We start from the raw sequence: 14,686 nt of genomic DNA on the forward strand, positions 1-14,686 counted from the left end.
CTTGAAGTGGAACTTGTCGCATTTAAGTTTGTGGCCATAGCTCCTCAACCTGTCTCTGGGCATCACTAAAAAGTCTGGCATCATTCTCTTGACACCTGCCTACTGAGATATTTATATACCTTAATGAGATTCCTTCCCAGTCATCTTTTCTCTTGACTAAACAGGCCCAGCTCCCACAGCATCTCTTCGAGAGAGATGTTCCAGACCCCTGGACCGTCTCCAGCAGCTCCTTATCTTGCACCGAGAAACTCAGCAATACGAGCACGGGGTGCTGGCATATCCCAGCACTGCTGAGCGCAGGAATTAAAATGCAGGCAGAGCCCAGCTGCGGGCCCGGGAGGTGAGTGGGGCAGCAGGGATCCTCCCGTGCCGTACCCTAGCTTTGCCCGTCCCAGCGGTGAGACCTTTTCCCGGGCTCGCCGCCCCTGTGCCCCGCGGCACACAACGGCACGGCGGGCTCGGCAGGGCGGGCTCGGCGCAGCAGCTGGCCCGCGACACGGCTCGCAGTGAGCCAGCCGGGGGCACCCGCAGCGCCCCGGGCCGCCCCCACCGCCGCGGCCTCGGCACCGCCGCCCCCGACTCACCGCACTCGGCCGAGTACTGCTCCGCCCACTCCCCCGCCGGGCCGTGGCGCTGCCGGTGCCGCTCCTGCTGGAGCAGGGACAGCGCCGGGTAGCGCTCGGTGAGGGCGAGCGCGGCCCGGGCCAGCAGAGCCAGAACGGCCAGCGGCACCCACGAACCCCGCGCCAACCCGCCGGCAGGTGCCATCTTCACAGCGCGCACGCGCGCCGCCTCGGCCGGGAACACGGGGCGCCCCAGCCGCCCCACCCACGGCACCGCCGCCGCACAGCCTCCTGGGACGTAGAGTTCCCCACCCGCGCAATCGAGCGGCCAGCAGCAGCAGGAAAACCACAACTCCCAGGATGCGGCGCGGCGCGGCCTGGCTCGGCTGCGCTTCCGACCGCGGAAACGAGGAGGCGGTGTGGAAGCGCTGACAGGGCTGGGCGTGCTCGGCCGCGCCATGGCGGCGCGCGGCGCCTACCGCTGCATCGAGTGCAACGGGGAAGCGACGGAGCTGTACCGGGACTACCAGCGCGGGGTGCTCCGTATCTCCATCTGCGTGAGTCGGGGCGGCGGGCAGTGGGTGGGGAACGCCAGAAATGCACGTGGGAAGCTCTGACGTCAGCAGGCGGCGGCGCGCGGCACGCGGCACGTGGTGCCGGGCCCGGTGGCACGCGGGCGCCTGAGCCCCCTGGAGCGCCCCCTGCTGCCGGGTCGGGCCATGCTTTCCCTGAATCCAGGTGTCGCACGGGGAAAGGCTGAGAGAGCTGGGTCATTTCGGCTCGAGAAGAGACGACTGAGAGGCGGACTCATCAGTGTGATAGATATCTAAAGGGAGGGTGTCATGAGGATGGAGCCAGGCTCTTCTCGGTGGTGCCAAGCAGTAGGACAAGGGCCAATGGGCAAAACCTGATGCACTGGAAGTTCCACCTGGATATGAGGAAGAACTTCTTCACTATGCAGGTGACTGAGCACTGGAGCAGATTGTCCTGAGAGGCTGTGGAGTCTCCCTCACTGGAGATGTTCAAGAACCATCAGGACACAGCCCTGTGCCAGGTGCTCTGGGATGACCCTGCTCGAGCAGGGAGGATGGACCAGATGCCCCACTGTGGTCCCTGCCAGCCTGACCCGTTCTGTCATTCTGCAGGTTTTCTATCTGCTCTGCTTCCCAATGCTATTTGCTCCTGTTCCTGTACCTGTGTGGTAGAGCTGTCCTGGCTGGCCTGTGTGCTTCTGCACAGGGCACTGCAGTGCATCTGCTGTGTGTGTGTGCTCAGCCTGGCTCCGGCTGAAGACCAGATCTGAGTGTGGTTCCATTGTCAAACACAGCTCCCATACCACTGGACCTAAATGGCAGAGTCTGAGAGATGATTATTTAAAAGAATGTGAGTGTCCTGGTCAATGGCAAGGTGAAGCTGAGCCAGGAGGGCCAGCCCTGTCCTGGGGTGCATCAGGCACATTATGACAGCCAGGCAAGGGAGGGGATTGTCCTGCTCTGCTCTGAGCTGGGGCAGCCTCACCTCCAGTGCTGGGGGCAGTTCTGGGTGCCACAATGTAAGAAAGATGTAAAGCTATTGGAGAGCATCTAAAGGAAGATTACAAAGCTGATGAAGGATGTAGAGGGCAATCTGTATGAGGAGCAGCTGAAGTCAGTTGGTGTATCCAGCCTGGAGAAGAGGAGGCTGAGGGGAGACCTCATTGAAGTCCAACTCCCTTTTGCTTATTAATCTGGTGATGATAAGCAGATCTAAGGCCACCTAGAAGCCAGTAGATGGCACTCATTCCCCTTGGTGTTTAACCATTTGAGGACCAAAGATCCTGGTCTGTTAGAGCACATAGAATCAAAGACTCAAGTCCCAGTTGCTGTATTCCTCACAAATGCTAAACTCATACAAAGAGAGTAAAAAACTGATTAAAAGAAAGCAAAGAATCACGCATTCCTAGCAATTTGGAATTCTGTCCACCTTTCTCCATGCAGCCCCAGATCTGTACCATTTTTCACTGACTTGCAGCAGTCTGTTTCCTCTGGCTATGTTGTGAGTCATCACAGTTCAGTTTTGGTTCTGGTTGCTCTTAGGTGGCTCATGTCATAACATCTCAAAACTTTCCTTCAAGTTCTGGCCACCCAGGCAGTGCTGATAGCAGGAGATATGTTAGCTCATGGTATATAAAGTGGAGATAAGAATGTTGAAAGATTGCCAAGATCAGAAGATTCTTTCAGTTGAATTGATGTGACTTTGGATTTATCTGTGTATGGCAGGAAAGCCCTACTGTTATCTTCAGCTACTAGAGCAATGCTTGGTTTACTTTTTCTTTTTAATCTGCAAGGATAGTTTTGTCACTGTACCACCTCTCTGCAGGCATTCTATTCCATCCAGGAAGGGCTGTGCTCTGACCAGAGACCTGGAAGGTTGTTCATCATCATGCTGCTGACAACAAAAAATAGTCAAGTACTGAATGTCATTTGATACCCTTCACAGATTTTCATGAGTAGTGATATGAGTGTGTCAATGTTATGAATCTTCTCAATGATGAAACCTAAAAATAATGTTAGCTTAGAAGTCTTCACTTAAAAATATATGAAGATCCCAATTATCAGTGTGAAACATCATTTATATCCATTATGTATAAAACTTAGAGTGTAGGCCTCTAAAAGCTTTTTTAAAGCTGAAGGTATTTGAGAAAAATTGAAGGTCTGAGGTGAGATTAGAAGGTGATCACTCAGCCTGAGAACATTTTTCATCTGTCTTCATGGAGTGAGAACATTGAGTACTGCTACTCCACTGTAGCATTAAGAGAGAAGTGAAAAATTAATAGATTGTATATTGATACTCAAAGAGAGGTCAATGGGCATCATCTAGATAATTTTTTTGTTGAAAAGAACTTGTGTTTCATTCCCACTTTCAAGTAGTACCTGGAAATACTGACACCTTAAGGAAAAAAATAGGCAACAACCCAATATTTGTTCCATATGGTAAGTAAAATAGAGGGTCCTAGAAAATTGGAAACAAGCAGAACATGGTCAAGATCATCACTGTGTCATACTGACCTACAGACTTTCCCCAATACTGTTTTAAAGTTATCCTTGATACATTAATAAATCTGTATCTGAAAGGTCTTCACCATTCTCAGGATAACCCTGCCATTCAACACGTTTTGGAAAATTATCTCAAGGTTGAAGAAGCAACTTCTGTCTAGCCCTGTATTTATTTTAGGATGTGTTTAACCTGATCTGGGTGTGATTATGAGGTGGAAGATTTAAATTTGAATGCCTAAGCAAAATACCATGACTTTGTATTCTGTTATTAATTTGTTGAAGAGAAGAATGAATTTTTTCCAGAGGCAAATATGAAAAGCTTTCATTAAGGAACATGTGTTTCCAGCCTACAATATTAAGAGTAAAGTTTTGGAAATTCAGCTTAATGTTGCTTTAGTTTAGTTCCCGCAGAATTTGTTACTGCTCTAATATAATTAAAAGTTTCTTTGAACTCCATATTGTAATTTTAATGTGGTCAAGCATTAAAGACCTCACAAGTGTTATTATCCACTCTGGGAATAAATTTGCAATGGATGCCGAAGGAACTAAAGACTTTCTTCTGTAAAACATAGAAGTCCACACAGTCCACACTTGGATTGGAAAGGTCATGTTTTTTCTTAATAACTCTGCAAGGTGGCTAACTGCCACAAATTCCTCAAGTTCTGTAACTTCTTTTAAAAGCTGTTTGGTTTAATTAAGACCATTTTCAGCTGAAGCCTAGCCCAGACCTCTGGCATTGCACATTCCTTCTTGCTGGAGATTCACATTTAGTGGATGAACCATTTTCTTTCTCATCCTGCATATACTTTGCTGTGGAAGTAGCATTCCAAGAGATAGATGGACCTCTTCAATATGCATTTTGTTGAGTGTGATAACTGAGGAGAGTCAGGGGAGGATGGAAGGTGTGGGCATGTCAGGATTGCCTTTGATGGAGGTGATATTTGGCACTCACTTTGCATCTCCTGGGTCTGGGTTTAGTCCTAATCTGTGAATGTACTGATGTGATCCCTGTTCCAGGTGAGAGACAGTGATGAAAGCCTAGGTGGCTCCTTCTAGAGAAGGTTTTTGGCAATTATTTTGAGACCCTTGAAATTTAATTGATCTGTAAATAATACAGCAAGTCTTCACTGTGTGTTATTACAAACAAGCCATTAAGAAAAGTCAGGAAAAACCTACTGCTGCTACAGTAATAATGCTGGGGCAGTGGGTGGGAACACATTTAGCTAACCTGAAATAAATTCTGCAAAGTGCAATGAATAAAGAAAGAAATTAGCAAACTTCACTTATTCAGAAATAAAAGAAAAAGCATGCAAACATTTTTCAAACTTGGTTTTCAATTTCATGTATGTTGTTACATTTAAAAATAAAATGTTAAAAATGTTCCAGACCATAACAAAGGAAAATGAATTACTGCTTGCAATACATAGAGCAGAATCAGGATCCCCCTTGTGTTTTGTAATAAGAAAGTCAAATTGCCTGAGCAATGCACACTTCATTTAGCTTTTCTGCAATTAAAAAATAATTTAAAAGCTCTTTTATTGCAGCAAGGCAGAGAGACCAAGTGCTTTGAATGCAAGGCATTTGTGTGGTAGGGTAAAGAATCTGTCAAGAGTACAAAGATCATCGTGGAAAATAACATATATTAATTTTATGTAACTCTATTTACAGACCAACTCACTACTGGAAAATGTATTATACAGGGAAAAAAATATAAAACAATATTTTTAATTTGTTTTCTGAAATTGAATGCATATGAAACTGGGCTTCTTTTTTTCCTTTTTCAGTCTACTATGACACTTGGCTGCATCCCTAATAAAGAATCCATTCCTGAAAGCAGCACAGCTAATATGCTTTATTATTTAAGGGTGCAATTGGGATTAAAGGCACAAGAGTCTTTAATTTGCCTATGAACCAATGCAAATGGACCCATGTTCATGTAGTAGCTATGTAAATGTTGTTACAATTTGCTGTGTATGTAGCCCAGCAAAATATTATGGTTTAATTTTGCCAAGCTCCAAACCCCAGAGAAAGGAATACTACAATGAGACTGTTTTGTTGGCATTTCTAATGCCCAGAGATTTGTAAATGTACTCCTGATGTGGTTTTTTTGGTAGTTTTAGATTAGGATGCAGCTTTGTTCTTCAGTGTGTATTTTTATTTTCTGTTGTGTCCTATGGCTTCCACTTCAAGAATTCTTTTACTTCCTACAAACTCCATCCCGGAATATTTTTATTTTAAAATAAGTAATGTTTTATTATTAGAGAGATGACGCCACAAAGTAATGTTCATATAATTGAGAAACTTTATCCTTCAGAGGCAGAAGGTGTTTCCTCAAATATTTTTATACTGTATTGTATTGGGCACATATTTGTGAAAACTGTTTGCATGTTGAGTGTCTTTGATGAACAAAGTAAGAATTATGTCTTTTTAGTAGTGTTTTATGAAAGGCTGATAAACATGCTGTTTGAATTAACATATCAGTATTTTTTTTATCACATTTAATACAACTGAGATGTTAAAATGTATGTTACTTTCCTTAAATGTTTTGGATTGCTTTGATCAAAAAGAATCTCATATATGATATCATGAAGAAGATGGTTGTACTAGCTTTTGAAGATTTCTTTTTTTCTTTAATTTGCCTTTGCTAATTGGTTTTAATTTTTTAAAGATAATTAAGTAAACTTCTAAGTTATGAAAATGAAAAGTTTTAATATAAACAATAGACAAGCATAGTCAAATCTTCCTAAATATTGGATTAATCAAACAGTTCCTAAAGTAATATCCATTTAAATTTGCTAGAATACTGATATACTTTTAACATTCTTTTTTAGGGGAGCACAGTATCTGTTGGACTTTTTTATGTCAGTATCAAACACTCGAAGTATTCCTTAAATTTACAAAATCAGAAAAAGATGTGTAAGTAAAATTTATGGTGTGAAGCTTGACTTTTTTTCCTGCAGCCTAATCTGAAAGTACCTTTTAATCAAAGTAGTGTCTATTTTTTCAAGAAAGTACCAGTTACTTGTTTCTGATGTCAATTACATATTTAAAGCAGAAGCTGAAAAATGGCTAGAAGTGTAGAGAAATCCAGTTATCTCTTTTCACTGCTTTTTGTGATAACTGAGGCATTTCTTTGAGAAAGTCCAAAGAAGATGAAAAAGCTCAGGTATGTTCAAGACGTGCATTCTTTACTTATCCTGCCCAGGCCACTGACTAGAGCTGTGCAGAACAGCACTGGGGAAGGAGATGGGAGCACCAGGATTGTAGTTCACACTAAACTGCCTGACTAAAATCCTAAAAGTAAGTGTGCAAGCAGTTCTCCAGAGCTGAGCTGCTCATGCCAACCTTCTTTTGAAGTGTTACTGATTACCAGTGTCCACAAAGTTACATCCCTTTAAGTAGCTGAAACTATCTAGTGAAGCATATGTGTACTTAAACTGCATCACTTCTTGCTTGCTCTGATTTTGCTGAAGTCAGGCTTTACTCTCAGGTTTCCTTCCTAGGCATGTAGGGTTGGTATCAGATGTTTTCATTGTATAGCTGGAAAAAATAATGAAAAAGCCAGGTGTGGAAAAGTTCTTTCAAGAGAGCATATTAGTTCTGTGGTGCACCAATGGTATAGCAGCCATCATCCAATTAGTCTGTAGCAGTGCACACACAAGTCCTTTGCAGCAAAGATGGTTTGTAGGTCTCACAAATCCCTGGATGAACTCACACTGGCTAGGTCACTGGCTGGGTAAGCACAGAGGACTTTTCTCTTGCAACAGAGACTCAGATAGAAATAAAAGATCTTAGGAATATAAAATGTATGAAGAATAGGGCTCTCATCTAGCTCTAGAAAACAGAAATACTAAATTTAACATAATTTTCACAGCTGTATAGGAGGTTTGGTATTTGGCTGCCAGAAGGTGTGGGGCAGAAGATACCACTATTTGTGTATTCATTTGTAGCAGTTTCAGTCTATATCTGTAGTAAATTTCTCTTTTGTTGATTTGCCTGGGTGGTTGGTCTGTTAAATTTTCATTGTCTAAAATTCATGTCAATTGTCAGTGAAAATTTTTCAATATCTCTTAGCTGCAAATATTTTGATCAGTGTTTGATTGGGATCCTCTGATTGAAAATATCATTATTTACTCAGAAAGATTTTTTTTTTTGTCCTGGTTAAAAAATACTCTGTTGCAGGAGAATTTGAGAGCATAATAAAACTGGGTGTATGTAGGATACCTTTCATCTGACCTTTGTGACCCCCATTGTGTTGAATAATCTTATTTTGTGTGAACTGAACTCGGGGTTTTTTGGTTTTTTGGTTTTGTTTTTTTTTTGCAATTGTGTGCAATTGTTCAATGCTACGTCAAGCCAGAGATTTGACATATGCAAATTACCACTTATAAGAATATCTGTTAATGATTTCCCAGTAGAAAGAAATGAAGCAAGACACTGCCTCTAATTAAAGTAGCAATTTCTTTTTCACTCTATTAAATCTTATAACTGTGGTCTTGTGTTAATTATGTCCTTTTTTTCCATCTCATTCACTTTATTTTTAGACTTACCAAACTCTTAGCTATTTGAGGGAGTTTTTTAATTCATTACCTCTGACTTTTATACTGTCATACACAGTGTTGTCTTATTGAAACGAGCTGAGTTTTTCCTTAGACTGGATCAAGAAACACTGATTAGAGGTTTCAGCATTCCCTAGATGCTCTATTTAGTTTATGCATTTGTTCAGATGTTTTTCTTGACCTTGATGTTGAATTTCTGAGTCAATTTGCTGGTGAAATTCTGCATTCTCAGATTCTACAAATATCATTCTGATAAATAGCAAGGCAGTGTTAACTTTGGACACTGTCCTAGTTTTGGCTGGTTTAATTTTATACCCAGTAGCAGGTAGAGTGCTGTGTTTTGGATTCAGAATCAGAATAAGGTTGATAGCACACAGATGTTTTATCTGTAGCTCAGCAGTGCTTACCCTGAGTTTGGGACTTTTCAGTTTCCCATCTCTGCCAGTCAGCAGGTGCACAAAGAGCTGGGAGGAGGCACAGCCAGGACAGCTGACCCAAACTGAGCAGAGGGATATTCCATACCCCATAGAGTCCATGCTCAGTAAATGAACTGGGGGGAGTTGGCCAGGAAGGGATGGTTACTGCTCAGGGATGGAATGGGAATTGATCAGTGGGTGATGAAAAATTGTTTTGTGCAGCTCTTGTTTCTCTTGGTGTTATCTCTTATTATCTTCCATTTCATTACCATTATTATTATATTTTACATTATTTCAATTATGAAACTATTCTTTTCACCACCTATGGGTTTTACCTTCTTCTGAGTCTCCTCCTCATCCTATTGCAGGGTGAGTGATCAGAGTGTGATACTTAGTTGGTCTTTGTGTGAACAGAAAAATGAATCTCAATAAAATTGAAAAACCTTTATGTTCTGTCCTGGGAGTTTGTCTGTAGGTATGTGTTGTCTGATGCTGCATTTTTGACTTTTCCAGAATTTCAGAAAGTGATGAGCTGACATTTCTCTTCTGGAAGTTCCATTCATTAAAATGGAAATAGAGAGAATTTCTTTGACTGTTGTGTTCTCAGCATGGCAGCTAATGGGAAGGGCTGGGGGACTAAGATTAGCTGAGGATGGCTTGGAGGTAACAAGTAGCCAGACTGGAGGATTAGCAGCAGGAGAAAGCTGGCCTGGAGTAGAGCATCCTTCTGCAAGTGTGCTTATTTGTGTGGTGGATGCTGCTCTTCTGCTGCTCCTCAGCTCTCTGCTAGAAGTTACTTCCCCACATCAGGTCTGCTAGAAGAACCTTTTGTAAGATTATTTAATCCTCTTGCTCACAGTATAACAGCCTTTTATTAGCCCTAACTCAAATCAAGGAGTGGTCAGCCAGGCAGGTAAGTCAATAAAGCTGGAAGGGATTGATGACAAGCAGTTCCCAGGGTGAAATAACCTCTCAGCAGACACAGCAGGAACCAGCAGATGGGTTGGAGAAGTGATGGTCTAGTGTTCTACCAGTGTTTAGTGGCAACTGACTTTGGCAGCTGACTTTAGATCTGTGTGAAAACTACATTATCAGTATTCTGAATGTATTGGTGTTTGCTCAATGATGGGAAACTGGTTGAAACATCCAGACAATTTAACAGTATGGAAGAACAATGTAACAGCAAAAAACATTTACTGTTTCCTTGAAAGGAAGGAAAAGGTAGGATAGGAGGATAAGGCATCACTGAAAATAAGGAAGTGATAGAATAAATTAATTTTCTTTCTAAAAAAATACCCAAAATAACACAAATAAAATACCCAGTAGATGAGCCATGATCAGGTAAACTTTAGCATGATACTGGTGCATTTGAGTCTTGAGAAAGTAGTTTGGTTTTTTGCATCTGTGGAGCACAAAATGATAACTAAATCCATTCCTGCATAGTTCATTATTGATCTTAATCCAAAGCCTGTAAAAATAAAAAATAAATATTTCTATTTTATAAGGGAAGTCAGTGTGTCAACTGTTATGTCAAGGGAGGAGAAGCAAATTTTCTGGATGGATTAAAACTGTATTGAAAATAAAGATGACATTAGGGAAAGACTAATAATAATTGAATTGCTAGTTTATATTTAGCTAGTTGTGCTAAGATCAGAGGAAGATCTTATAAACTCTTTCTTTCATTTTTTCCCTCTAATTTTTCTTATTTTGTGATTTTTCAGAAATCCTGCCAGAAACCTGTGGATAAATACATTGAGTATGATCCTGTTATCATCTTGATTAATGCTGTTTTATGCAAAGCACAAGCATACAGGCACATTCTTTTCAATACAAAGATAAATGTAAGTTGCTATGTCCCTACTTAGTGACTTTTTTTGTTACAAATATATTTAGGCTGGGTAAGTCGATTGTAATAATTGTAAAACGTTTAAGACTGTTCATCTCCTGCCCTTCCACAGATTTCAGCAAGCTGAACCAGTTATATCATGAATAGAACACATGGAATCTCAAACTCCCACTATTACATAGACAGCTTCTGTTTACACAGAAGTGATGCTGCAGTACCAGCAAATACAAAGTCATCTTACATGTTAAAGAGAAGGAACTGCAAAGAGCTGTTCTTGCAGTTCTGCACCCTCTAACCTGCATATCAAGTTAATTGATGCTAAAAGGATGGTGTGTGGAATCGACTGTAAGAGACAGATCTAATTGTAAATTAATTTATAAATTAAGTTTCTGTTGGAAACAATTCTATTTGAAATGAGCAATAGGAGTATAACATACCAAATTAGCAATACTATGCCAATTAAACCTATTGTACTAATTTCTCACAAGTTTCTCCCTGTGTTATTAACCACGCCCTCAAAGCCTGAGCAAAAGATGGTGACTTTCACTTGAAGTTTGGTTGATGCAGAATTACATAGTTGGGCTGGCCAGGCTGGAGTTTAGAGGTTTTTAGTATTGCATTTTTTTACTGTAAGGACTGATTTCCCAGGGGAGGGAAGCTAATCTAGAGCAAAATCTGTAAGCCTAAGTATTTGCTGTGTTCATGTTGGTACCTCTTGGCCAGTCCAGTTTAAGCAGTGTAGGTAAATACACTTTCCTCATCTTTCAAGCATAAATCTATCTAAATATTTTTAATTAATTTGGTGCTTCTGGAAACTGGTAATGATGTTTTCTGTGAGCTTTCTGGAAGGACTGTCTCTGAAAAGTTCATCTATTCAAATAAATTGAGTTGAATTTTAAAGTGGCAAAGTCTGTGCATGTATATGCAGTTGGCATAACTTGCTTCCAATGGAAAAAAGTAGAATCCAGGCACAGAAATTGTGTTATGCTTCTTTAAATCTGCATAAAACCAGAAATTACCTCATATATGCCCTGGCTTAATGTGGAAACATGCTAACTGTTGGCCCTTACAACATCATTTTTGATGTCACTTCAGAAGAAATTTGGTTATATTGCTCCCTTTATTTTTGGTGCCTCACCCTTAAATGAACTAAGAAATATTTTGGTATAACTACACTACCAGATTCTTCTAATGGAGATTGTCCCAGGGAAAAAGAAAAACAAGGGTACTTAAACCAGTTTGCTGAATGGAGTAGTTACCCTTCAACTGAAATATAATTCTACTAGTGATGGCCCAATTTGGTTTTTCATTCCTAGCTAAACTGCATACCCAATTTTAAAATAGTATGGATCAGGCCTTAACCACAGTTCTATACCTTCTTCTGTACAGAACTGTTCATGCAGTTTTGTACATGTTGTAATTTGACTATAATGTCAACAGATGTTAAAAGGATGATGTGCTAAACTACTGCCTAGAAGTAATTTTGCTTATATTTTAAAGAAAAATAATACACCTACAGAATTTGTGTAGAGGTCTTTAAATGTATTTTAAATACTGATTTCATAGTAATGCTTAATTTATGCTGATTTAATACTACTTCTTTTATTATTCTTTCATTTACCAGATTCATGGGAAGCTCTGTGTATTTTGTTTGCTCTGTGAAGCTTATCTCAGGTGGTTGCAACTACAGGATTCAAGCCAAAATACAGATCCTGATGACTTAATCAGATATGCCAAAGAATGGGATTTTTATAGAATGTTTGGCATAGCTTCTTTAGGTAAGATTGGTGCTATGTATTATATACTCTTTAAGCACTGAAGAACTTCAAGCCCATACTGCAAAAATTGATACAGAATGGATGTGATGTCCAGCCCAGTATGGTTACACAATTACACACAGGCAGGGGAGTGGTTTGTTCTATGCTGGTTAAAACATTTTTTCTCATACTTTTTTAGATTATAGTGTTTAAATCAAACTTGCACACTAAAACTAGTATTTTTCTTACACATTCAGAGCTTAATTTAAATCCTTTATTATCTAATGTTGTTTTAAGTAGATTTTTATAATATGTCAGCAAAAATATTGAACAGATTTTTCAATAGTAACTCATCTATTACAGTTATTGTGGGAGTTTCTTTGATATCTGCATTAATGCCAGCATATCACAGGAGTAGTTTCATAAAAGGTCTGGTAGCTCAATGGTATTTTCACCTTGGTGTTTCTTCTCATGCTGGATGAAAAGGGTTCATTGCTGCTGACCTTTTGCAAAGAAGACAAGATTTGATTTTGTTTTCCAGCCTAATAGACAGATAAAAAAAAAAAATCTCTTGTTGCTAAAAAGTGAAGAGGTTCTTAAGCTAAACTTCCTGTGCTCTATGGAGTCAGAAATCACAAATTGATAATCCTTCACATGGAATCCTGTGATAGAATTATGCTAAATGGCATGATACTGAATTGGTTTAAGGAATATTTGACTGTTAAAATGAACACAGAAGGTAGAGAACATTTGAATTTGCCAATGGCTTTTGAAGTGAGTTGCATTTGGGACATGTCGTTTTAATGAAATTCATTTAGAACTGGAATTGATTTTTGGCATTTTGTTCTCTCTTTCCAACACCTCTTATTTCCTTTTAGAACAAACTTCATTTTTCATTGGCATTTTTATCACCTTGTGGTGGATGACACCTGAGATGCTGAAAAGAAAGTCTGACTTAATTTTACTTCTCAAAGCACTGCTGTTGTCCACCTATGGAAAGCTTCTGCTAATTCCAGCTGTTATTTGGGAGCATGACTACACACCTTTGTGCCTTGCATTTATAAAAGTGTTTGTCTTGATATCAAACTCTCAGGCAATTAGAGGTACATTTTTGCATTTTTTATTACTGCATTATGTGTATAGAATATGTGTGAGAGACTGCTGATGTTACAAAAGTAATTATTATTATCTTTTTAATCTATATCAAATATGTGACTGAAATAGCTCTAGTTTAAAACCGTTTTCTTTAAACTTCAAGAGAAAACTATTGAAACAAAAAAAATTAAAAGAAAGAAAAAAAGTACCTCTTATCTCACCATAATATCTTTGTATATATGGTATTATATCCACCAGATCCATCTGTTATAATTTGAGGCAACTCATGGATCATTGAAACATAAAATAGAATTCTTTTGAGTTTCTGAAAAATGAAAATTTTGTATGAATTTTATTCATGTCTTTGGAATGCAGGCTTTTAACAAATTTGTGTGATTTCTTATGCACACAAATTAATATGAATTCTCACATGATTTCTATGATCTTAAATGGTATGCATGATAAATTTGTTCTGTTTTCTTTTGCAGTTACATTGAACTTGAACCGAATACTCCCTTGGTTTGCCATCTTCTTTGGATTAATTTTGGAAAATGGTGTGGTCTGGTTGTTCCAGAAAATGGGATGGGATGTTTGAAATGTCAGCCCAGTGAAAAAATACCAACAACATTTTCTAAGAATTATCTCTGATTAGAAGTTTGGCTACTTACTGTGCTGAGCCATAAAACTTCAGCCTTAGGTTGTGTATTTTCCCATTTAAAATATGAATGTCTCACTATCCTAACAGTTTTATGGATCTGGCTACTTAGCTGTGGCTGTAAGAAGAAAGGTACACTAAAAAACCCCAGCTCTGCTACCAATCAGTGCATTTTGGCAGAGAGAGGAGGATGAATTGTTCCCTTAAGAGGAAGGGAGTCAGTGGAAAAATGTAAAAGCCAAAATTTATATTTCCGCAAAACCGATTTTCAAAGAGAAAAATGAACATTTGCAAATAGTTTATTAGAGAAAAGGCAAGTATTCCAGAGTGAAACTACAATGGGAAAACCAAGCTGCATTCTCTGGAATGTTTGTGTAACAATCCAAAATAATAAAATATCTAGTTCTAGAGTAATCTCTAGGAACGATAGGTTTAAACTGGCTTGAAATTTTAAATGATCTCATAAATACTTGACATTTTGTGTGATCTCATAAATGCTTCTTTGTTCTGAAAGCTGAAGAGAGTGAAAGGATCCAGCATGCAGGATTGTTAGAGATACTGCTTCTGCTGCATTTAACTCATATCTCCTCCACCCAGTCCTCATCTGGCTGTACATTTAGTGGAAGCAAAAACTGAAACATGAGGCCATTCAGCAATAGAGTAGCACTTTAGAAATAAACAAACAAATAAACAAAAATGTTCAGGCCTAAATTAATGAAGAAACATTTATAGAAGTTCTGCACCTTCTTCCACAGCAGGC

General features: G+C 39.7%; 2 protein-coding genes across 3 annotated transcripts in view; one reads left to right on the top strand and one right to left on the bottom strand.

The window, feature by feature from the left end:
• The window catches only part of TTC13 (tetratricopeptide repeat domain 13), a gene marked incomplete at its 5' end in the record, with an annotated part of 37,957 nt that extends 36,934 nt beyond the window's left edge, over nucleotides 1-1,023 (bottom strand). For both annotated transcript variants that reach the window (XM_079330708.1, XM_079330707.1), the window contains one exon: nucleotides 585-1,023. In XM_079330708.1, the coding sequence (XP_079186834.1) occupies nucleotides 585-1,023 (439 nt within the window). The remainder of the gene's footprint in view (nucleotides 1-584) is intronic.
• On the top strand, nucleotides 987-14,013 carry ARV1 (ARV1 homolog, fatty acid homeostasis modulator). The gene is made up of 5 exons (XM_079330795.1): nucleotides 987-1,120; nucleotides 10,295-10,414; nucleotides 12,044-12,197; nucleotides 13,055-13,279; nucleotides 13,760-14,013. Exons 1-5 carry the CDS (start codon nucleotides 1,022-1,024, stop codon nucleotides 13,864-13,866), a joined length of 705 nt encoding a protein of 234 aa, XP_079186921.1. The 5' UTR covers nucleotides 987-1,021; the 3' UTR covers nucleotides 13,867-14,013.
• Nucleotides 14,014-14,686: the final 673 nt, after the last annotated feature.

Source organism: Erithacus rubecula (assembly GCF_903797595.1).
Source record: "Erithacus rubecula genome assembly, chromosome: 2".
NCBI classification, from domain to species: domain Eukaryota; kingdom Metazoa; phylum Chordata; class Aves; order Passeriformes; family Muscicapidae; genus Erithacus; species Erithacus rubecula.